The following is a 24,003-nucleotide window of genomic DNA, read 5'->3' as shown; positions in this document are numbered from 1 at the left end:
CAGAAGTCCAGAACATCTGGAGGACCAGAGTTTGAGAATCATTGCCCTAAGACTTAGTTCGTGGCAAGAAGAGACTTTCAGCTAAATTGTGAAGGTACGTTCGGTTCCATCCGTTCACCCCTGGAACGAAGCCCTGTCTCCAGAAACCAAGTCTAAACACAGAATTTGTGTTGCAAATACACACATAGCCAGATGGTAATTTTATAAAATGTTTAAAAAAAGAATTCTGTGCATGAAATAAAGTCTGTGTACGTTTGAACCATCAGAAAGCAAAAGTGTCAGTATCTCAGCTGCCCACATAGAAAGTTTTGGCTTTTGGAGTAATTTGGATTTCTGAATTCTGGATAAGAGAGATTCAGACTGTACATAAAAAGATCTTTACGCATAATCACTGAAGTCACCAAATGTTACTCAGATAAAAGGGTCTTTATATCTCCCAGTGGAATGAAGTTGTTTCCATAAGGAAACTGTATGTTTCCAAGACCTTTTCCTTGGCTGCCTGCTGTGATAAGAACACAGAGCACCCTGATGCTGGGTCAGACCAAAAACCTCTAGTCCAACATTTTCTTTTTCCCCACTTGCTGTTAGAAAGTTCAGAGACAGGTTCTCCAGCTCAGGTCCTCCAAGTATTTTGGATTTCAATTCCTAGAAGATGTAGCCAGCTTGACCAGCGCTCATGGACCGGAGGACCAAGTTTAAGAACTATCGGAATAGGTAGAATTGAAAGATATAGCTGTGTTAGTCTGGAAAATTGTATGCAAAGAGATCTTGAAGCACCTTTGAGACTACAGTGGTCCCTCCACGTTTGCTGGGGTTCGGGGTGAAGGGCCTCCATGAATGTGAGAAAACCACAAATAAAAAACCACTATTCTTTTTATCTGAGAGAACATCTCTAGGAATCTCCGGGTCCTCCAGTGCAACTTTGTGGCTAACATCTTCCAGAAGCTGATTATAGGATCATCCTGGAGGTCCTACAAATGCCTAGAGAAGTGTTTTCTTCAGAAACTTGTAGGTTCTGCAGCACAATACTATGGCCTGATACAGACAGGCCAAAATAAAACTGCTTCGAGTCACTTTGCAAGTATGCTGTTTAAATGATTCATGCGTCCTAAGAGTCCAGAAGCCGCACCAAAGCCACACTCTAGTCCTAAGGACTGGAGTGCAGCTTTAGTGCAGCTTCCAGACTCTTAGGACTCATGCATCACTGAAACACCATGCCTCCAAAGTGACCTGAAGCAGCTTTATTTTGGCCTGTCTGTATAGGGCCTATGATTATTTTCTGGCAGAGTTATGCTAGAGAACATATTAAATCTTCAAATAATCAAAGCCACAAAAGTCAAAGCCACAAATGTGGGGAGACAACTGTAGCCTCAAAGTGTGAGGCCAAGAGTAGGGGAACAGACCCAAGGGCTCCCTGCTCCCAACCCAAGAGCGCTGCTGCATTTTTGTTTGTCCTTCCTCACTTTACCTAAGGTGGGTTCCAAAACTGGGCACCGAGCTGACTGGGCACCTCTCCTCTTGTGTCTCCAGTGAGCAACTCATGCAGCTCTACAGTGCGCGCCAGCGCAGGCGGCTCAACCGGGGCCTGCGCCGCAAGCAGCACTCTCTGCTCAAGCGCCTCCGCAAGGCCAAGAAGGAAGCACCGCCCATGGAGAAGCCCGAGGTGGTCAAGACCCACCTGCGTGACATGATCATTCTTCCTGAGATGGTGGGCAGCATGGTGGGAGTGTACAATGGGAAGACCTTCAACCAGGTAGAAATCAAGGTAAGCAACTGGTCACGCCTGCACATTTCCTAAAAGCCAAAATGTGTGTGGTTTGGTAGTGACAAACCCAAACTGCTATAAAATTAGCATTTTGGGTATTTAGGTGCAATTATGTACCCAGTTCATTGTGCTTAGCTTGTTAGCTTATTTATATTCACTGTAATCACTTATAACCTCACAGTTTTAAGTCTTCTGACAGTATGGGTTCGGTTCCACTTTCCATCCTTTTACACGTGGCTGACCTTTCCAACTATCTTGTGTAATTTTAACAGTGGTTGAGCATTTGTAAGAATGTACAGGCTTCATTGTCCTCCAGATGTTTTGGAAAACTCATGTTCATTATTTTCCAGCTTAATATTTTTTTCATTTCCTTTGTCTTTCAGCCTGAAATGATTGGCCATTATCTAGGAGAGTTTTCCATCACATACAAGCCAGTGAAGCACGGACGTCCTGGTATCGGGGCTACCCACTCCTCTCGGTTCATTCCTCTGAAGTAAAGGAAGTTTGGGGAGAACATTTTTATGTGTAAATAAAAGGATTTCCCAACAGTTGAGCTAGTCTCTTTTTTTTCAGTGGGCATGTGTTCTGTTGTTCCAGTCACACTTTTGGGTGTTCCCCATGTGATGAATTTAGTGACTTGAGTACAGAATGCTGAGGGGATTTGAACCCAGTTTTCCTCATTCCTAATGTCACACTGCTCTCCTCTGGCTAAAAGCAAAGCAGGAGTCTAAAGTTAATTGGCAACAAATCTAAAATGAAAAGTGTGGAAGTATACCTACAACTGCTTATTATTTAAAGTATTTATAAATCATTTTTCTGCCCGCATTATGCAGTAAAAGACAGAAACATAATAGGAACAAATTGTTTTAAAAAGAGATCATAGCATTTTGAAAATCAAGTCCAGGTAGAGGAATGCTGTTTTGACTGCTTGCCAGAGGTTCAGTCAGCGTGGAGCCATCCTTGGGAGAGAGTTCTGCAATTGAGATGATACAGAGAAAACTGGTCTTGTGTTTTTGCCAACCTAGTCTCTCTTGGGGCAGTGCGGGAAGCAGTAAGGCTTCTGTTAAGGATTTGAAACTTCTGGGTAACTAAGATCAGAGAGAGCAGTCTTTCAGGTATCCTATACTTAAGTCATTTATGACACAGTCCAGTTTAGTTACACACCCCAATTGGGTTCTTCTGAACACAATCTGGTGATGGTCTGTTGAAATGTTCTGTTTGGGTAATCTCTGTTCTCCTGTTCTGCTCAAGCTTCGTTGTATCTTGTCCTCCTTGAGGTTGTAAAGTTCAGATGTTGATTATGGGAACTGAAGGGAGATGCTGACACAGGGTGGTTTAGTTCCATTTGCTTGTTGCTGATCCAGGCGGAAATGGAAGCTGGGAATGTAGGCATGGGTGGAAATCTCCTTTTCGGTTAGAAGATGATCATGAATGCCAGGTCAAATGAATGATCAGGAGGGAGAGGAGCAGTTTTATTCCAGGTTATTAATGGGATGGGTTTTGGTTAACTAGCGTTACTAATGGAATGGGTAATGGTTTACCAGTGTTACCCCAAATGGTGGGTTTTGGTTTACCAAGATTAACCCAAATGCAGGCAAATAAGTAATAAAATCACATTAGTGACAAACCAATATAAAATTAGCAGCAAAACAAAGCCTTCTACAGGTAGACATCTGGGTGAATTGTAGAAAAGCTACAGAAATTAATGACTCCCATTGCTTTAACAATTGCAGCACCTAAGTGACATCCATGTAGAAAGTGTCCTAAGTTACACTGGTGATGTGAGGAAAGCTTGAGAGAAGACCAGGAGTATCTTTTGTGGTAAGATGTGTGAGCAATCATTTGTGGTACTTAGAATTCTGTAGAGGTGTACCTCAGTTGACAAAGTACATATGTTTTGGGGCATTTGGGAGCAGGCAGAAATAATGGGGGTGGGGGGAATAGGGATAGGTTTCTACACCACAAAAAAGGAAGGGTGACTATTTCAGCAAACTGTTCCAAACTGACATAATGGGCACGTGAAAAGAATCGGGTCGGATTAGCTTGGCACAAATAAATGGAAACATTTTGAACCTTTAAGATACCACTTCCAAAATGCCTACAGGGATGACTTGACCTTTACCAGCCTTCACTTTTGTGATTACTATTTTTGTGGCCAAACTTGGATTGTGCATTTTTAACATGCTGGGGGTCGCTGGTATAGGTTTAACCTGTTCTTCCCCCTTTTCTGTCTGTTCATGCATGTTCAGTAAGAGATTTAGGAAGTACAGTAGCTGCCGTTTACCTTGCCTGCTGCAAGAAGACACAGCTACAAAAGCCTTTGAGGTCAGAGTACGATATGAATGCACATACACCTCTGTAACCTGACATCAAAAATATATTTCTCCAGTGCCCTTTTACTATCATCCCAGTGCTGATGTGGCTAAATACATTTCCAGCTGCGCAGGATGGAGAAGGAAAGGGAAGCTGGGGCATATTATAAGCCTTTGTAGAAAGGTCTTTTGCTGGCAGAAGATTTGATCTGCACCTGCCTTGGAAGTATATATTGGGAACTAGTAGAAACCAAAGCAGATCCACATGCCTGAGCTTAGGCCACTTTTGCAGTGTTCAAATTGGATTTAACAATTATTTGCCCAGGGATAATGCTTGAAATATTTCTAGATTATATTTCACAGTTTTATTCCCAAGAAAAACAGCCTTTTAAAATTACAGCCTAAAACATTCCACAACCTGCAACGCTAGGCTGAAACAACCTAAAGTAATTTTTCAACCATAACAGTTGTTTGCATACATTGAAATGGGGTGAAGAACTTCTGATATCTCCAGACGTTGGACTGGAAATCCCACTGTTACTGGCTGGCTGGGGCAGATGGGAGTCAGAGTCCAAGATCTGGAAGGGCACAGGTTTTCCTGAAACCCCTGCTTTAAGAAGAAGAAGAAAACTTAGAAGGGTTGTTAATAACTTGAAAAAGCTATATGCCAGTGCTCAGTAATGTGTAATCTTCCACGTTTTACCAGACTGCATATCCCATTATTGGCTATGCTGCCTAGAGCTGTTGTGAATTGTCATCCAGTGACATCCAGACAGCAAGAATTCTGCAAACGGGGCTACCATCGAGAAGGCCTTGTTTCTCATGCCTGCCATTTCAATTGGTTGGTCTAAGCTGAGGCCAGGGCAGAAGCAGATTTTCATGCATGTGAAAAACAAAGTCTTGACCATCCTGGCCCAAACCCATTCAAGGGCTTTGAAAGTTCAACACCAGCACTTCAAATAGGGCCTGGACTTTCTCATTTGCCATCCTCCACCCAAAAGCCAGTCTGAAGGAAGATGGAGTCTCCTTTGGAGGTTTTTAAACAGACCGCATGTCCATCTGCAAGGAGTGCTATGATGGTGTCTTCCTGCATGGAAAACGTGATGACCCTTGGGGTCTCTTCCAACTCTATGATTCTATGTAATACCCATTGGGCCAACCAGGGTGATCTGGTTGACTCTTCCCTGGGCCTGATGTCCGTTGAAGGATTTTAATGACTGTTTGATAAAGCATGATCAAGCAGAGTGCCACAGAAACCCAAGATGCTCCTACGAAAAAGAGGGTGAAAGCATCTTTCCAGCTGGCATTCTGCACAATGCATATCGTGATCTGAGGACAGGAGGCAGAAGGAGGGCAAAACAGCCAGGATGGGTATTGGCTGTAGAGGCTGTGGAATACCATCAGGAAGATGGCTTCCAGAAGCACCTTAGCCAGGAGGCTGATTCCATCAAGCCAGAGTTTTTGACTCTGTCCCCTAAGTTGTCCCTTCCACCAGCGCCCCTTTCCTTGGTATTTGGGCGAGTGGAAGAGGAAAGCGCAGGCCAGGCTGTGGGCCACCAGGCTGGCCATGTGCAAGAGGAAGAGGTTGAAGGGCGAGATGGGAAAGGTGACGTCGAAACAGGCCAGGAGGCAGTTCTGGGCAGAGGAGTTGCACAGCAGGTCGGCCACTTCGTCTCGCCAAAGGGTTTTGGCCCCCAGAGCCAGGGATCCAAACTGAAGCACCATCAGGATGGAGAGGACGGTTCGGCAGAGCCAGGGGGCCCTTCCGCTTGTCCCACTCAGCAGGCTTGCCATGGTCTCTGTCTCCATGAGAGGCTCTCTGATACCTTTCCACTGCAATTGGAAAGACAATGCATACTTTGAGACATCTTTATGCCAAGATCCTTTGGCCCTATAACTTTGATCATGTTACCCTCACTTTTGATATCTCTTGACTGGTTGCCTATTCCTTTTAGGATTCAGTACAAACATCTTGGGAGTTAGTGTGGCGTAGTGGTTTGAGCATTGGATTATGACTAGAGACCAGGGTTCGAATCTGCTCAACTGCAGGAAGCTATTGGGTGAACTTGGGCAAGTCATACTCTCTCAGCCTCAGAGGAAGGCAATGGCAAGCCCCTTCTGAACAAACCTTGCCAAGAAAACCCCACAATAGAGACACTTTGGGGTGCCTATAAATCATTTAAATATCGACATATTTACACTGATTTCTTTTGAAGAATGAGCTTCTAGGGAATAAATTTAGACAAAGAAAGAAGAGAAAGAAAATGAAGAAAGAAGAAAGGTCTGAATCTAAAGGACATTAGATTGATATTCGGTACATGATATCAAGGTTCAATATAGGATAAATGGTTGATATAGCTGGATCGTAGTTAATAAAAAGTACGTAAAAGAGAAATGGCTTGAAAGATCCCATCGACAAGCTTCTTGTTTTAATGTGAAGTCAAAGGCTTTTATGGCCAGCATCCATAGTTTTTTGTGGTTTTTTCGGGCTATAGGGCCATGTTCTAGAAGAGTTTATTCCTGACGTTTCACCAGTTTATTCCTGACATTTCGCCTGGCTAAACATCAGGAATAAACTCTTCTAGAACATGGCCATATACCCCAAAAAACCCACAGAAAACTATTCTTGTCTTAACTTTCAAAGTGGCTGAGAGAGTGCGCTTGGGTGGTGATTCCCCCTTTTTAATTTGTTAACAAACTAAATTGATTTAGAACCTGCCTCTGGAGTTCTCTGGGTTTGGAACCGGTATACAGAGGCTTAGATCCCGGCTTTATCTTACTGGAGCCCTTTTGCTGCTTCCTATTGAGCTAAATTAATTTCCCCATTGGATTTAATTTGTGGGGGCCCTCTCAGGACCCCTTGGAGGACCCAGAGAAAATATACAATTGCATCTGCCTTTTCCTATTCTTTCTCCAGCTCTCTTTTCAGGGAATGTATGTGCATACTATACATTAACAGAAAGGCACTGTGACACTAGCAATGTTATCTTGGTCTGCATTCACTGGAGAAATAACCCGGTTTGGCACGGCTTTAACTGCCCTGGCTCAAGATAATAATAATAATAATAATAATAATAATAATAATAATAATAATAATAATAATAACAACAACAACAACAACTCATAAAATATTATAAGGTCATAGATGTTGCTTCTTCCATTATTTTCCATGTTTCTAGACAGTTCTTCTGCTGAAGAAATTCCCTATAACATCTTGTAAACTGAGACTTTGCAGTCTATTTGCTGTTTCTGTTTCTCGTTTGATATTTTGCCATTCACAGCCTTTGCCATTGATGGAATTATCCTTCCTGGGCATTACACACCAGCAAACCTGTGCAGAAATAATAACTTTTAGCATCATGTCTTGCTTCTTCCGCTTTTCACTCTCCTTTGCCTTTCTTGCTTAAGAAATCTAAACACGTTTAAAGTTCATGCTTCAGGTTTTTGTGGCTGCAAAACGAACACCACAATATATAGATATTTTAATTTTATTTTCCCTGCCTTGTGGCCAACTACTGCTACATTTGTGGGTGTTTTACCCCTCAAATCATTGACATGGACTTTTGGGGGTCCAAAAGAAGGAAACCGTGGAAGGAAAAACGCATTATGAACATGCTAGAAAGTGAAGAGAGGGACATATTCCTACCTGACAAGCCTGTCGTCCCAAGATCAGATGCCTTGACAAAGTGTTTTTGGAAGGATGTTATAGGTTTTATATTTCCAAGAGGAACGAGGAAAAAGGATGTCCAGAAACGTACAGCTTTCGATTAAATGCCCTTCTTTCTTTCCATCAAGGGCAGCTAAGCAAAGAAGCAGGAAATGCTTGTTGACTATGGTGTATTTTGGTATAAATAAAGCTATGGCCAGCCTTCAGGGTGAGGCTTCCAGTTTGGGTGAGTCTGTAGCAGAAAAGACAAGGAGGTTCATCACACGGCGGTTTTTGCAGCTCAGATCAGCTACGTGAACGTTTTATCGCACCTGGTTGCCCTTCCGAATCGAGGGGGAACCGAATCCAAAGCAAGTCAAGTGATGCGGATTCACGCAAAGCAGAGTGAGTGCACATTGTATTACCACACCAGTGGGATTCAACGATTTGAATCGGCACCCTTGCGCATGCTCAGTGGGGTTCTGAATGCATCGAGACCTTGTACGTTTCCAGGGTGAAAAGGGGTGCAAGTTCTTGTTCCCTGTTTTGCGTAATTGCGTGATTGTGTGAATATTTGCCTCGTGAATATTTCTGTCTTCATCCCCTTTTTAATTTTCCCTTCCATTTCGGCAATTTCAACACACACACAGACAGACAGACAGACAGACAGACAGACAGACAGATATAACTGTACAGTATATCCACATTCACGCACATACACACATGTATATATTCCCAAAAAACGAGTTGCCCTGAAATTGAAAGGAAACAAAATGAGGGGAAATTGTGGTGCTGCATCATGGGAAATTTGCAACCGGGGGGTTGTGGTGGTGAACCAGAGCAGAAGCAAAGTTGCATTCCACACCAGACCAATTCGGAGTGAAATCAAAGTGAGCTTGGAAGCGATTTCAGTGAATTCGCTTCTTACCGATTTTGCCAAAATGAGGGGGTCACTTTGGAATCACTGCGGAAGTGCCACAGAAGGAGCCCCCATAGAAAGGAATCGTGTCTGATAACACATCACATTATTGCGTGAATCTGCATCATTGGAGCCGCAGTCATGTCGGATCTGAGCTGCAAAAAGCTCCGTGTGATAAACACCAAGATTAGGGATGCCAGAGTCTGGACAAGACACAGTAGGGATGAAGCTACAAAGGGAGACAACATGAGGACATTATGTCTTCCCATAAGAATGATTTGTTAACGGCTCTTGAGTCAACTTTAACTTATGATGACCCTATGAATGAGAGACCTCCAGCTCTGCTCAGGTCTTGCAGATTTGGGGCAGCCGTGGCTTCCTTGACTCCATCCATTTGTAATGCAGTCTTGCTTTCTCACTTGTTTTTGCTGGATGCCTTCAAGTCACTTCCGACTAACAGCGACCCTAGAATGAAGTTTTGGGGGCTGAAAGTATGGGATGGGTTAATGCCACAAACAGACTCCCCACTTCAATGTTTAATGGAGACAATAAACCAGAGGCGGTCTTGGCTCCTAAATGTCCGTCCCGCTGAGTTGACCCAGACTTTCTCGTAAATAATAATAATAATTACTGTTTATATTCATGTATAAGTCTAGAAATTTTAGTAAAAGAATTGACCCCAAAAACCTGAGTCAATTTATTTATGGGTCCATGTAAGTATTGTACTTTGACTCTTATTAAGAAAGGAACCCCGATGAAAGGAAAGAGTGTAATCTGTCCTGGAATAACTGATCCCCACTTTGCTTTCTCATCCATCCAGCTTTTAGCGTGAGCACAGACAGTTATGCCTGCTGGGATTTTGTAGCGTAATAATAATAATAATAATAATAATAATAATAATAATAATAATAATACATTTTATTTATAGACCGCTATTCCGCATTCCTTGGCATCATTTTCTTTTACTTCATCCTTTTCATCCTTTGTTACATGCTCCTAACTAAGCTTTACCCTCAACTTGTCCATGGCTCATAGAAACATCCACAATTTTGGCCCCCAAACCTGCCCTCGACTTATACACGAGGTCGACTTATAGTCGAGTATATATAGTAAAATGTTATTTCTTACCTGCTACTCCCTAAGGCTTGAGACAGGGGAGAACATAAAACGCAACAAACCATTTGAACACATTAAGTTAAAACGCATATACATAGGACATGTTAAAACCATCCAGTGGTTTAACCCTGCAACATAAAGAACTTATTAGTTTGCTTGGCTTGAGACAGCCAAGAAGGTCAAATATTGCAGGACGGAGGACTAGACTCTGGGGCTTGTGGCTAATGGAGAAAACGGCAGAGAAGATAGACTCTGGATTGACCTTTCATGAGATTTGGCACCCATTCATTGAATACATCCATCAAGATTTAGTCTCCAGGAAAGTGTCCTTTGGGTGACCATTGCCAGTCTAGATCTGGATGGCTGAAGTCAATATCTTCACCATTTTGGTCACCGTCCTCTGGATATGTTCCTCCTTGACCACATCCTTCTTGAACAGAACTGGACACAACATTCTAGGTACTATGACTTCCCTCAACCAAGACACTATACTCCTATTGATGCAGCCTAGGAGCGTATTGGCATTACTTGCTGCTGCATCACAAAGATGGCTCATTCGGCTTGTGGTGAGCTGAGGCTCTAGATCACTTCTACACTAATAACATAAGAATAAGAGTTTTTTCCTTAATATCAGTCCAATGGACGAATGGAAGGAATAATTTAAATGCAGATTCAGGGCCAAAACACACTGCAGAAGTAACCCAGTGTGAGACCGCTGTAACTGCCCTGGCTTAATGCTAGGGAATTCTGGGAATTGTAGTTGTGTGAGACATTGAGCCTCCTCTGTCAGAGAGCTCTAGCGCCACAATAAACTACAGTTCTCAGGATTCCCTAACAAAGAGGGCAGTAAAAGTGATCTCAAACTGGATTTATTCTGCAGTGTGTTTTGGCCCTGTCAAGGGGTTGTTGGTAGCAAAGTACAAGTTGAAGCATTTGTCTTGCTTCGGGTCATATAGGTGTATTGCAAGCCAACAAGGCATTCTAACAAAGCTCAAGTTCATCAGAACAAACATGGCTGAGCACATAACAAAATACAGGTGATGTATTGTCGCTGTAAATAAACCATATGAGATGCATTGATATTTCTATGAGTGGTTTTAGCTTTTGTTTGGTAATGCCCTACATTTTCCCCCAATGCCTTACCTTTTGCAGTGCGTCTGGACACCCTTTCAATGGCCAGGAATTCTGGGAGTGGCAGTCCTGAATGGCACCTGGAGGGCCCCAAACTGTGACCAGGCATCCTCCTTTTCCAGGACATGTTCTATGTTGCCACCTTCTGTCCAGGTGTGTAGAATAGATCAAGGGGAGTCATAGTGCCACTCTATTCTGCTTTGGCCAGGCCTCACCTGGAATACTCCGTCCAGTTCTGGGCACCACAGTTCAAGAAGGATGTTGAGAAGCTGGCGCATGTCCAGAGGATGGCAACCAAAATAGTGAAAGGTCTGGAAACCATGCCCTATGAGGAGCGACGTAGGGAGCTGGGTATGTTTAACCTGGAGAAGAGACTGTTAAGAGGTGATACAATAGCCTTGTTTAAGTATTTGAAGGCACATCACAATGAGGATGGAGCAAGCTTGTTTTCTGCTGCTCCAGAGAGTAGGACATGGAGCAATGGATGCAAACTACAGGAAAAGAGATTCCACCTCATCATTAGCAGGAACTTCCTGATAGTAAGAGCTGTTTGACTGTGGAGTGTGGCAGAGTCTCCTTCTTTGGAGGTTTTTAAGCCAAGGATGGGTTGCTATTATTTGTTTGCGGATGCTTTGATTGTGAGTTCCTGCATGGCGGAATGGGTTTGGACTGGATGGCCATTCTTGGGGTCTCTGCCAACTCTAGGATTGTATGATTCGGGGAGGAATTCCAAAGGGTACCCCATTTTGAGCATCAATGTACCATGTATAATGGACTATAAGTCAACCTTATATATAAGTGGAGGGCAGGTTTTTGGGGCCAAAATGATGGATTTTTATACAGTGGACCCAGGAATCCCCGTGAATAACAAAATCCTTGTATGATCAAGTCCCATTAAATACAAAGGCATAGCAAAATGGTGTCCCTTATATAAAATGGAAAAATCAAGGTTTGATACTTGAAATTTATACTCTTTTTGAACATTTTCAAACCATGGATCCTGGAATCTGTGTATATAAAATCAATGTATAAGAAGGGCCGACTGTACAAGGGTATATACAGTATACTCAGCTTTTATTTGGTAAAAAGAATGTCCTCTATTTTTCCTGGATGCCCTCTATTTTGCAGTGCCTGAGGAGGATATCTGATGCCACATTCCACCTGCATCTCACCTGGGCATCTCTTTCCCTGCTTGGCACCTGAGACTGAGACTCTCGTGTGCCACCTTGCGGCCAGAGGCGGCATCACTCACCAATCTCAGTCTGGAGCCTCCCTTCTGCAAAGCCAGCCTGAAGGAGGAGGAGGAAGGCAGCTGCAGCATCATCAGCATCAGCATCAGACCAAGGGTGGGCCAAGGATGTGCCATCCATGGGATTGCTCTGGCTCCTCTCATCCCTCCATTCTGCTTTCTTCAGGGAGGAGGTAAGCCCTGGTTCCTTTGCTTGCATGTTTTGGAAGCCCTTTGTCTCAAACCACCTCTGACCCTGGGAGCTCATCAGGAAGAAAAACCACCATCTGTCCCTGTGGGATTTCTGTTTTGCAATAAGGAAAAGATGTCAGTCTGGTCTGCCCTGTCCCTCCACCTGAGTGGCACATATGAACCAGGCTTTATGCCCAGCATCCTTGAGGATGGAAAAGAATGAGATCTAGATCTGGAAGGATAGGGTTGAGGGCAGTTGGGGTGGTGGGCAAGGTCCACGGGGGGGGGGGATATGTGGGTATGTGGGGGTTGCCCAGGATGGCTTGGCGTTGTAATCTTGCAGGGCCCACATTGCGCATGAAAGGGATGGTTTGTTTAGACTGCAGCAGCATCACTCAGCCTCCGCCTCTCCACTTCTCTTGGAATGGACAGAGAGATGATGTAGCCAGATATAAACACCCTCCCACTCTGAGATATATGTGTATGTGTGCATATGTATGTATGTATGTGTCAAACAAACCCTTGGCAATGTTCCCCATCCCTAAGTACAAAAGCAGAATTTGTGCCTGCATCCTTTAGGGGTGAGAGAAGTTTAGATTATATATACATCAAACACACCCTTGACAATGCTCCCCTTCCCTAACTACCGAAATCAGAATTTGTGTCTGAAGCATACACACACACACAAAGATATATAGGATTCAGGAACAAATTCTGAATCATTCACATACACACACACACACACACAATATATAGGATTCAGGCACAAATTCTGCTTTTGGTACTTAGGGATGGGGAGCATTGCCAAGGATGTGTTTGACACACACACGCACACATACAGAGAGGGAGAGTATATGCACACATACACATATACTGTTGACCCTTGATATCCACGGATTCCAGCATCCATGGCTTGAAAATATTTGTAAAATATATACATTCCCAAAAGCAAAGTTTGATTTTGCCATTTTATATAACAGACACCATTTTACTACGGCATTGCATATAGTTGGACTTGAGCATCCGTGGGCTTGGGGATCCATGGAGGGTCCTGGAACCAAACTCCTGTGGATACCAAGGGCCCACTGTACACATACACATATACCATAGACTGTAATCTAAACTCTCTTGCCCTTAAGGATGCAGGTACAAATTTAGCTGTCCTTCCTTAGGGGCGGGGAGCATTGCCACGGGTGTGTTTGACAAGCCATTGTGGGTGCCGCAGACAGTTGTGTGTCTAGAGAGGACAAGAGGAGGCTAATTTGACAGAGATCCAACCCAAAAGAGATCTTTCTCATCCCCTTCTCTGTCTGGACCATAGGGGATGTCCATGGAAGATATAGTGAGGCTGAAGACGGGGATGCTTAGATTGGGAGTTCCTGCATGGCAAGGGGTTGGACTGGATGGCCCTTGTGGTCTCTGTAATGCCACAAGATGTGGGTTGTCCAAATACACCCTTGAATGATAGAGTCTGTGTTGGAAGGGACCACAAGGGCCATCTAATCCAACCCTGTTCCATGCAGAAAGACTCAAGTAAAGCATCCCTGAAAGATGCCCACCTAACCTCTGCCTAAAGATCTCCAAAGATGGAGAGTCTGTGTTGTTGTTGTTGTTTTTGTTGTTTTTGTTGCTGCTGTTGTAAGTGCTGAATCAGGCCCCAAATGGCCCACTTAGTGCAATGCTCCATTTCCGGGCAGCAACAGCAAATGGTTTCAGGAAAGTGTGCCAAGGAAGGTGACCTTTTCTTGTTGTTACTCCAGCACTTGGCATGCACAGATGGACCGTTTCTGTAGCTGGAGGCTCCATCTAGCTGTCATTATGGAAGTTGGACTGTGATCAATATCAACAGGAGGTATAGTGGTTGAGGAAAATGCAACCCTTAAGATGTAGGTCAGCAAAAAGAATCCTGTTGTTGCTGATGCTGAATCAGGCCCCGAAACCTAGTTTGATGCTCTATTTCCAGACAGCAACTGGCCCAATGGTTTCAGGAAAGTGTGCCAAGGAAGATATAAAGCAATAATAATTTCCCCAGAGGCTGGTCTTCACAGATGGACTGCCTCTGCAGTTGAAGGCTCCATTTAGTTCTTGTGATCATTTTATATATTCTGGGGCTCATATCATGGCATCTTCTCTCTTTCAATCTCTTTTGTGGTCTCGTCTGTGTCTCTCATACATACTCTATTATGGACCTTTTTGTCCTATGTGAATTGATGCTTATGATACCCAAATCCAATCTTAGTTGCCTGGAGACAAGGACAAAGACTGTTACAGTTCGGGAGTCTTTGAAAGACCAAAACAATGCCTGGCAAAGTAAAATTGAGATGCAGCCTGCTTTTGAACCACTTTGGAAGCATAATAGACTGTACAGCAGATATATTTCTAATCCTTTCAGATCAGTGATTGGAGTAATGAGAAAAATCAGTATATAATTTCCGGGCTGCTGCAGAAAAGCTACTCGCCTCCAAAAATATTGCAGCGGTAAACTCTGTTTTTGGCTTTTTCCTCCAGATTATATTTTGTTATGGCAATATAAACGTCCAACACATAAAAACAAAAGCAGACAACACTCTTGTATACTCTAAGACCTTCACATGACCAAGTTTAACACATACAAAAAACATTAAACATGCAATATAATGTGCACACTTAAGTATTGTTCTCTAAAAACAAAACTTCCTAATCTCTCCGATCTGAACATTTTTTCCTTCCCCTTGTCCCACTTTTACTTCTATTTCATGTTCTCTGGCATATTATCTTATCCTCTTAAAATACAATATTTTCTATTTCTTTCTCCTTTGTCTCTTTTCTACGTGGCTCTTCTATCTTCTATCTGTTCCTTTATTCTATGCTGTGGAAGCTTTTCTGAGTAACACAAATATGATTTCTCCTCTGGCCTGAACAGAATGCACTACAACGGGGTGTAAAATGTCTTCAACCTGTTTGCAGCTAAAAATTACACATGGTTGTGACCATTAATCCACAACCATAGCAACTAGGGTTGCCAGAGCAAAAGCCACCTCCTATGCCTTTAAGGGTTGTGTAGTGGAGGGAACTGAGAGCCAGCTTGCTGTAGTAGTGCTTTGAGTGTTGGATTTGGGGACCGGAAGACCAGGGTTCAAGTTCCCATTCAGACATACAAACCCACTTGGGGAAGTCATACTCTCTCAGCCTCGGAGAAAGACAAAGCAAACCCCTTCTGAACAAATCTTGTCAAGAAAACCCCATAAAAGTGTCCCCATAATTCAAAAGGGACTTGAAGACATGGACCACAATTTAAGAAGGATGTTGAGAAATTGGTGTGTGTCCAAAGGAGGGCGACTAAAATGGTGAAGGGTCTGGAAACCATGTCCTATGAGGAACGATTTAGGGAGCTGGGGATGTTTAGCCTGGAGTAGAGAAGGTTAAGAAGTGATATGATAGCCCTGTTTAAATATCTGAAGAGATGTTATATTGAGGATGGAGCAAGCTTGTTTTCTGCTGCTCCAGAGACTAGGACCCAATAGAGCAATGGATGCAAGCTGCAGGAAAAGAGATTCCACCTCAACATTAGGAGGAACTTCCGGAGAGTAAGGGTTGTTTGACAGTGGAACAAACTCCTTCCTCGGAGATTCTGGTGGAGTCTCCTTCCTTAGAGATCTTTAAGCAGAGGCTGGATGGCCATCTGTCACAGGGGATGCTTTGATTGAGATTTCCTGCATGGCAGAATGGGGTTGGACTGGATGGCCCTTGGGGTCTCTTCCAACTCTAGGATTCTATGAACAACAAACAAGAGGCAGGGACGTAGCCAAGGGGGGGGTTCTGGGGGTCTGGACCCCCCCTTCCATTAGAAAAATGAATGGTGTGTGCTGCTGCGCCGCTGCACTCAAGCCCCATTATAATGGTGGCACTTAGTCTGGACCCCCCCCTTCCTAAAATCCTAGCTACGTCCCTGCAAGAGGGATTTATATCAAGCAACCAGGTGACAAGCAACACAGCTGAAATCCTCTCTTCCATACATCATCATCATCATATTTAGTTTTTTCTGGGTTTTGGGGGCTATGTGGCCATGTTCTAGAAGAGGTTATTCCTGATGTTTCACCAGCATCTGTGGCTGGCATCTTCAGATAATGCTGGCATAGAAGAGAGCTGTGTGTATATATATATGTATGTGTGTGTGTGTGTGTGTGTGTGTGTGTGTGTGTGTGTAGGAAATTCCATGTTAATCTATGTATTGTTCTGTTGTGATGGCAGGGCCTCAGGATGGGAGGATATGCAAAGGAGTATTAGTGTCTGCTGGATCTCCAGCTCTCTTCCATGGCAGCATTCTCTGAAGATGCCAGCCACAAATGCTGGCAAAACGTCAGGAAGAAACTCTTCTAGAACATGGCCACAGAGCCCCAAAAACCTACAAAAAAAACCCTATGGATGCTGGCCATTAAAGCCTTTGACTCCACATCATCATATTTCTTTGTACCCCTTTCTTTCCCCAGAGCTGGGATGCAGAGTGGCTGGCTCTCAACATTAAAAGAAGAGTATAATTAAAAACAGAAAAGTGGTACATTAAAATGGAATTAAATTTATTACAATATTAATAGACACAGTCAATAAAAGCACAGGAGCCTCCGTGGTTTTAACGGCAGCAACCCTAAATAACAACACTTTCAAGTGTTTAAAACGTTTCAGTTGGGGCCGGAAACCTGGGCCTTACAATAACAGCCCTGGAAGGAAGTCCAATCTTATCAGGCCACTTATTTCAAATGGAGATTTGCTTGAGGTCTCTGAGTTCACATCAGAGCTAAGGTTGGAATGCAGGACTTCATAGTTCATAACTAAGTTTATTATTATCATTTGAGTAGCATCCGTCTTACGATTAGCCAAAACGAATAGGTTTCTCTGCCATTTCCCCAGAGAACTAGCGTGCAAAATTTGCCTCTGACCCAAAGCCAAGACGCCTTCTCACAATTTGAGTAATAGTTTGACTAATAGTTATTTCTGCACGCATGATGCGCTTATATGCCAGGAGCCAGAAAAGAGCAGAGCTTGGACACGTTGAATGACAAAGAATGCGCCGTTTGCAACTTCTTCCTTTTTAAAAGGATAAATAAGTTGGGGCTACTTTACGTTATAATTATAACTTCGAGAGGGACAACTTCACTCCTTTTGCAGTGTCACTCCGTTTTCATTACTTTGATAATTATGTGGCTGTGGCCTTACTCCTCGTGTATGTTTTCTGCCACACAGTTTTGTTCCATTCTGAGGCTGTGTTTTACAATTAAAAGTACCTATTTTAGTTGAGAGCCAGCAAAGTGTAGTAGTTTGAGTGTTGGACTACGACGAGACCAGGGAGTGATTCCCCGCTTGGCCATGGATACCCACTGGGCGATCCTGGGCAACTCACACACTCTCAGCCTCAGAGGAGTCATAGAATCATAGAGTTGGAAGAGATCCCAAGGGCCATCCAGTCCAACCCCATTCTGCCATGCAGGAACTCTCCATCAAAGGATCCCGACAGATGACCATCCAGCCTCTGTTTAAAGACCGCTAAGGAAGTGTTCCACTGTAAAACAGCCCTTACTGTCAGGAAGTTCCTGCTAATGTTGAGGTGGAATCTCTTTTCCTGTAACTTGCATCAATTGTTCCATGTTCTAGTCTCTGGAGCAGCAGAAAACAAGCTTGCTCCCTCCTCAACATGGCATCCCTTCAAATATTTAAACAGGGCTATCATATCCCCTCTTAACCTTCTCTTCTCCAGGCTAAACATCCCCAGCTCTCTGAGTCTTTCCTCACAGGGCTTCATGGTTTCCAGACCCTTCACCATTTTAGTCTCTCTCCTTTGGACACATGGCTCCAGTTTCTCAATGTCCTTTTTGAATTGTTTTACCCAGAACTGGACACAGTATTCCAGGTGGGGCCTGAACAAAGCAGAATAGAGTGGCACTATTACTTACCTTCTAGACACTATACTTTTATTGATGCAGCCTAAAATCTCATTGGCCTTGTTAGCTGCCGCACTGCATTCTTGTCTCATGTTCATCTTGTGATCCACTTGAACTCCCAAATCCCTTTCAGACATATAAGTCTCTTGTTCAGCCAGGTGTCCCCCATCTTATATTTATGCATTTCATTTTTCCACCCTAAATCCAGTACCTTACATTTCTCCTTGTTGAATTTCATTTTGTTAGCTTTGGCCCAGCTTTCTAGTCTATTCAGGTCATTTTGAATTTTGATCCTGTCCTCTGGGGTATTACCTACTCCTCCTATTTTGTTGTCATTTGCAAATTTGATAAGTATGCCCCCCCCCCGAATAAATCATGCAGGGAAAACCCTGTGATAGAGTATTATAAATCAGAAATGACTTGAAGGCACACAGCAACAACAAAGAGCCTGAAGCAAGTCTCCTGATGCCAACGGAGACTGATCCGAAGGACAGATAGACTCTTTTGGAAAGGCAAGGGACCTCCTCATTTGTCAACAGACCCTTTGATGGATGGGCTCATTCTGGTACTGCCTGCGTCTTGGAAACCTGATGCACTTTTTCAAAAACCTTGTAGAGTAGCAGGGATAGTTTTTAAATTAAAATTTCACCTGCCCCTGCACCTTCTTTTCTGCTTCCAAACCCTCTCCCAAATCAGCAGTATTGTTTTTATAACACTCCACCAACGCCGACCCTACGCATCTTTGCTGCCCATCCCTGGCAGGTTGTCCGCATCTTGTCCTCCGAAGCAGAAGAAGGCAAAGGACCCTAAGTAGCAGGACCCATTTCCATGGAGACAGTGGTCCTTTCCTCCTTCTCATCCTGTGGTGGAGAGGGGGAGGCAGGATTGATTCCCTTGGTGTCCAGCAATGGCATTGACCTTCCTTTGAAATGGTTCCCCTGCAATGTGTCACCGCCGAGGGGATGCAATCTGGAGATGTGGAGGAGGAGGGGGAAAGCCGTTGCTGCTGGCAGTGTTGGTGCTGTGAAGGCCCCCTTCTCCTCCTCCTCTGGGGCTACTCTGTTTGCAAGGTCAGGTTTCCTCTTTCCTAGCCTCCCCATTCCCAGACCTTACTGAAATTTCAATGAGCAGAAGGTAGTAACAACAGTCTGCTTGTTTAATACCCCATGGGGCTCCCATGTGGGGAGAAGGGAGAGACCCATGGCCATTGGAGTCACAGGTCAGAGAAGAGCAGAGGACAAGCATCGCACATCAAAAAGATTGACTGGGTGGCTGCTTTCTCTCTCTCTTCCACCTTGCCTTCCTGCTTCTCTCTTTCTTTCCTTTTACAATCATCCTTTCTATTATGCCATCTAATGCCCTTTCTTTAATTTATTTCACCCCCTTTCTCCTGTTTAATTGTAAAGGCCTTTCCCCTTCTTTCTCTTTCATTTGAAGGGTCTTTCTTTTTTTAATCTTCCTCTTTAGAGCTCATAAAACGGTAGAGTTGGAAGGGTCCCGCAAGGACCCTCTACTAGTCCAACACTGTACCATGCAGGAATACACAGCGAAAAAAGTGAAAGATGCCCACTCAACTTCTGTTTAAAGACCGCCAAAGAAGGAGACTCCACCGCCCTCCGAGGCAGTCCCTTCCACTGTCAAAGAGCCCTTACAGTAGGGCTCCTAGACCTATGTTCAATCCATTTCATGGGAGGGGAGAGGAAAGAAAGAAACTGATATCCTTTCCCCCTTTCTAGAAACCCAGCCATCTTCCAACAGGGAAGTAAGAGAACAGTTAAGCTCTCATCTGTTGACAGCTTTTTCTGGCAACCCTTCAGTAAATATTACTTCCTACTGCATTGAAGATTAATAGAACTTTGGAATCACACATTTGAAAGGGGCTTGATGGACCATCAAGTCTGTTCACTGCAGGATCTCCAAGGAAAGCATCCCCAGCAGGGAGCAGTCCAGCCTCTTTTTGGAGACATCCAGTGAAGGAGACCCTACCAACTCTAGGCTAGTGGTTCTACTGCTGAACCCCTCTCACTTTCAAGACATTCCTTCTAATGTTCAATTGAAATATATCCTCCTGTGACTTGTTTTCCAGACCTGGTCCTACAGCCAAGAACAGGTCTGTTTCCTCTTTGTAACCATCCTTAACATATTTCAAGAGTGTGATCATGTCATCCCTCCATCTTCTCTTCGTCACATTGAACCTGCCCAACACCCTTTACTCTGGTTTTGTTTTCCATACCTCTTGCCGTCTTTGTTGCCCTTCTCTGAATACAGTCCAACTTGTCTTCTTGTTGTTGTGTACCTTCAAGTTGTTTCCGGGTCCGACATATGGTGTCCCTAAAGGGGTTTTCTTGGCATGATTTGTTCAGAGGAGGTTTGCCATTGCCTTCCTCTGAGGCTGAGAGCATGTGGCTTTGCCCAAGGTCACCTAGGAGTTTTCATGGCTGAGCTGGGAATCAAACCTTGGTCTCCAGAGTCTAGATCTTTCTTAAAATGAGTTGTCCAGAACTCTACTTTGAACCAACAAAAGGATTCAATGTTTTGATTTCAGAGTGACCGATCCCAGAATTTCCTAAGCCAACAAGGTCTGGGGCTGCTGGGATTGTTGGCTGTAACTATCTACCTTCCACCCATTTTTTGGTATGAGGTTTATTCCATTTCCTTTTGCCTGGAGATTCACCATCTAAATCTATCCAAATCAGTGGCAAAGGCAGGGAGGGGACATAGGATAAGACTTAAGGACCAGACAGCCACTAAGTGCCTCTAAGGAGTTTGCCAATGATACCGACATCAAGATTACAAATCCTTTCCCACAGACTCTAATCCTGCTTCTTTTTTCCAGCAGCCTCATTCAAGCAGCAAAGGTGTTTGGGGATGAGATTAATGTATTAATCGTTGCTGGTATTGTAGGGTTAGCCTAAGACTGTGCATATAGCTGCTGGAAACCTGAGTCTCAACCTCATTCAAAGCTTTGATAACCACTGGCCATCCAATGGGGTTCTGAGAATCTTAGTCCAAAATTGTCACCAAGCTCCGAGGGATTCACTCTCCTTCAACCTCATTCAGTTGTAAAACTGTAAGGTTGGAAGGGATCCCAAGGACCATCCAGTCCAACCCACTGACAGCAGCTCTTACGACCAGGGAATCCTGTATTAGGTTTAGACAGATGTCCAAAACACACAGCAGAAATAATCCAGTCTGAGACGACTTTAGCTGTCCTGGCTCAGCTACAAAACTACATTTCCCAGAATTCCCTAGCATTGAGCCAGGGCAGTTAAAGTGGTCTCAAACTGGATTATTTCTCCAGTGTGTTTTGGACTATAATCTTCTTTCTTGCAGTTCGCATTCATGGGTTTGGGTCCTATCTCCTAAAGACAAGGATACTGTCTTTAGACAGCTCCAACTGTCCTGCTTTCTCAAGGTAAATTCCAGTAAATCCTCTGCTGTCCCACTTTTTCAGCTCCTTTAGGTATGTCCCGGTTTCTCTCTCCTCTTCATACTTTCCCCCTTTGTCCTCAGCTTACTTCAGCTGCTGCAAACTGAGTTAAAGATGGAAAAGTAGTATGCACTCAGTTAAGTAGGAGGGGAAGGGGGAAGGAGAAATAGTTTTGTCATCCCCAGTCAGCTCAGGCAAAAGCAAACTGCTGCAGACTCCTAGCTTATGTGTTCTTCCTCATGCATCACTTTTGCCAACCTGAACACACTCTGATGTGAGATAGTCCTCCTGTTTAATTTGGTTCTGGTCATCTAGTCATCCCACTTTCTCAGCTGCTTTTAGAAATTCCCAGTTTCATCTCTCTCCTCCCATGTTTCCCCCGTTGTCCTCAGCTTACTTGAATTGCTGCAAACTGAGTTCAAAAGAATATAAAGTTTGTATTCAGTTAAAGGAAATGAGGGGGCAGAGTCTTGCCATTCCTAGTGGGCTCAGGCAAAAGCAAAGGGCTGCAACCTCTCCTCGTTTGATGTTTTTCATTAATCAGTTTTGACATTTTGACTAGACTCTGTGGTTTCTTTGTCACATGTGTCCTGGTTTTTATCTGTCCTTCTTCAAGTATTTGGAGACAGCTAGCAATATCACATTTCAGTAATCTCTTCTCTAGGCTAAACATCAGGTCTCTCAGCCATTCCTCTCAGGGGTTGGTTTTTAGGGTCGGTACCATCTTGCTCATCCTCCACTGAACATGATCATTTACTCATTCTGCCATGCAGGAACATCCCTGAAAGATGACCATCCAGCCTCTGTTTAAAAACCTCCAAGGAAGGAGACTCCACCACACTTTGAGGCGGCATCTTCCACTGTTAAACAGCTCTTACCATTAGTAAGTTATTACTAACCTTTAGGTGGAATCTCTTTTCCTCGAACTTGCATCCATTGCTTTGGGTCCTGTTCTCTGGAGCAGCAGAAAACAAGCTTGCTCCCTCCTCAGTATGACATCCCTTCAAATATTTAAACAGGGCTATCATATCACCTCTGAAACTTCTCTTTCAAGCTGCTTTATACTAAATAAAACCACGGGTCAGTCTACCCCAGTTTTGTCTATTGTGTCTGGAAGTACAAGGTTCGAGAAGGTTTTTCTTCTTCCGTTCAACCGCTGTGTGATCCACTTGCCAGAAATCGCAGGGATTCGGTTAGGAAGCTGGTTGAGGAATCTGGGAAGGAAAGGTGATACCAGCTCTGTCCGAAGTGCTGCAATGTCATGTTTTAAACATTTTACCAATTTTACGTTACGATACATGCACTTCTTGGTTAACAAAGCCTTTGACAAAGATGCTCCTTTTTTATGACTCTTAAGAGCTGTTTGACAGTAGAATAGACTCCCTGAGAAGCCTTAGTTTAAGCAGAGGTTGGATGGGCATTTTAGGAGTGTTGTAATTGTGCATTCCTGCAGGACAGGGTTTGAATTAGATGGCCCTCGCAACCCTTTCCAACTCTAAGTTCTATTATTCTACAGCTCCCATCATTGCAAGCATTGTCCATCCTCTTTAGGGCCGATGGGAGCTGTAGTCCAAAACACCTGGAAAGGCCCTGCGCCGATGTCTTTTGGAATCCTCTGATCGCTTTGGATGATCGGGGGGAAAGGATAGCGTTAACTTGATGAGAAGTTTCACTGACAAGGCAAAGAAGTGTGAAGGGATGACAATTCACCTTCAAGCGCTAAGTCCGTCTCCCAGGAGCCTGCGCGGCATCAATTTATAATGAGCAAAGAACGCTTAAAATAAACCAGGCCTCTAGGTCCTAACTCAATTTTCTGCGTCTTTTCCTCATCCGAAAAAGGGGTTAGAAGATGGAGCAGATAATTGACGGTGATGAGGATTGCGATGATCATGGAGACGCAGGCCTGTCGCTGGAGGAGGAGAGGCTTCTTGCCAACTTCCAAACAGGGAGAGCCGCATAGATTTAAAATAACTTAATTACATAACTTTAAAATGATTTAATTGTGTAATCCACAGGAGGCCCATCCTTGTTCTCTTTCTGCTGGTGGGCAAAGACCTTTTTGTTGTTGTTGTTGAGGCAGATTTGTGGCTCATAACTAATAGGCATCACTGAAACTTGGTGGGATGAGTCTCATGACTGGGATACTATATTCCAGAGTAATAGTCCGAATGGAAAGGGAGGTGGAGTAGCATTATATGTTAAGGATGTGTACACAAAGAGATCTATGACTTAAATCCTGGAAGCCAAGTTGAGTGGTTCTTGTAAAAATGTAAGGGGAGTGAAACAACAGGGATATATCATTGCTGGGGTCATTTTGAGCTCAGCAATGGCTCCTTTTCATCCCGGAGA

General features: G+C 43.8%; 3 protein-coding genes across 3 annotated transcripts in view; 2 read left to right on the top strand and 1 right to left on the bottom strand.

Annotated features, from left to right (window-relative positions):
* Positions 1–676: 676 nt before the first annotated feature.
* RPS15 (ribosomal protein S15) lies at positions 677–2,313 on the top strand. Its single transcript, XM_042478879.1, has 3 exons — positions 677–714; positions 1,402–1,765; positions 2,149–2,313. The coding sequence occupies exons 1-3, from the start codon at positions 677–679 to the stop codon at positions 2,260–2,262; spliced, it is 516 nt and encodes a 171-aa protein (XP_042334813.1). The 3' UTR covers positions 2,263–2,313.
* Positions 2,314–3,432: 1,119 nt separating this feature from the next.
* Positions 3,433–24,003, top strand: part of APC2 (APC regulator of WNT signaling pathway 2) — a 65,083-nt gene continuing 44,512 nt past the window's right edge. Inside the window, exons 1-2 of the mRNA XM_042479767.1 lie at positions 3,433–3,586; positions 12,018–12,311. Of these exons, the coding sequence (XP_042335701.1) occupies positions 12,258–12,311 (54 nt within the window). The 5' untranslated portion in view covers positions 3,433–3,586; positions 12,018–12,257. The remainder of the gene's footprint in view (positions 3,587–12,017; positions 12,312–24,003) is intronic.
* Positions 5,206–5,871, bottom strand: LOC121936548 (gap junction beta-2 protein-like). The gene has a single exon (XM_042478877.1). It carries the CDS (start codon positions 5,869–5,871, stop codon positions 5,206–5,208), a length of 666 nt encoding a protein of 221 aa, XP_042334811.1.

This window comes from Sceloporus undulatus, chromosome 7, assembly GCF_019175285.1.
Source record: "Sceloporus undulatus isolate JIND9_A2432 ecotype Alabama chromosome 7, SceUnd_v1.1, whole genome shotgun sequence".
Classification (NCBI taxonomy): domain Eukaryota; kingdom Metazoa; phylum Chordata; class Lepidosauria; order Squamata; family Phrynosomatidae; genus Sceloporus; species Sceloporus undulatus.
This window is presented reverse-complemented; position numbering and strand designations above follow the sequence as displayed.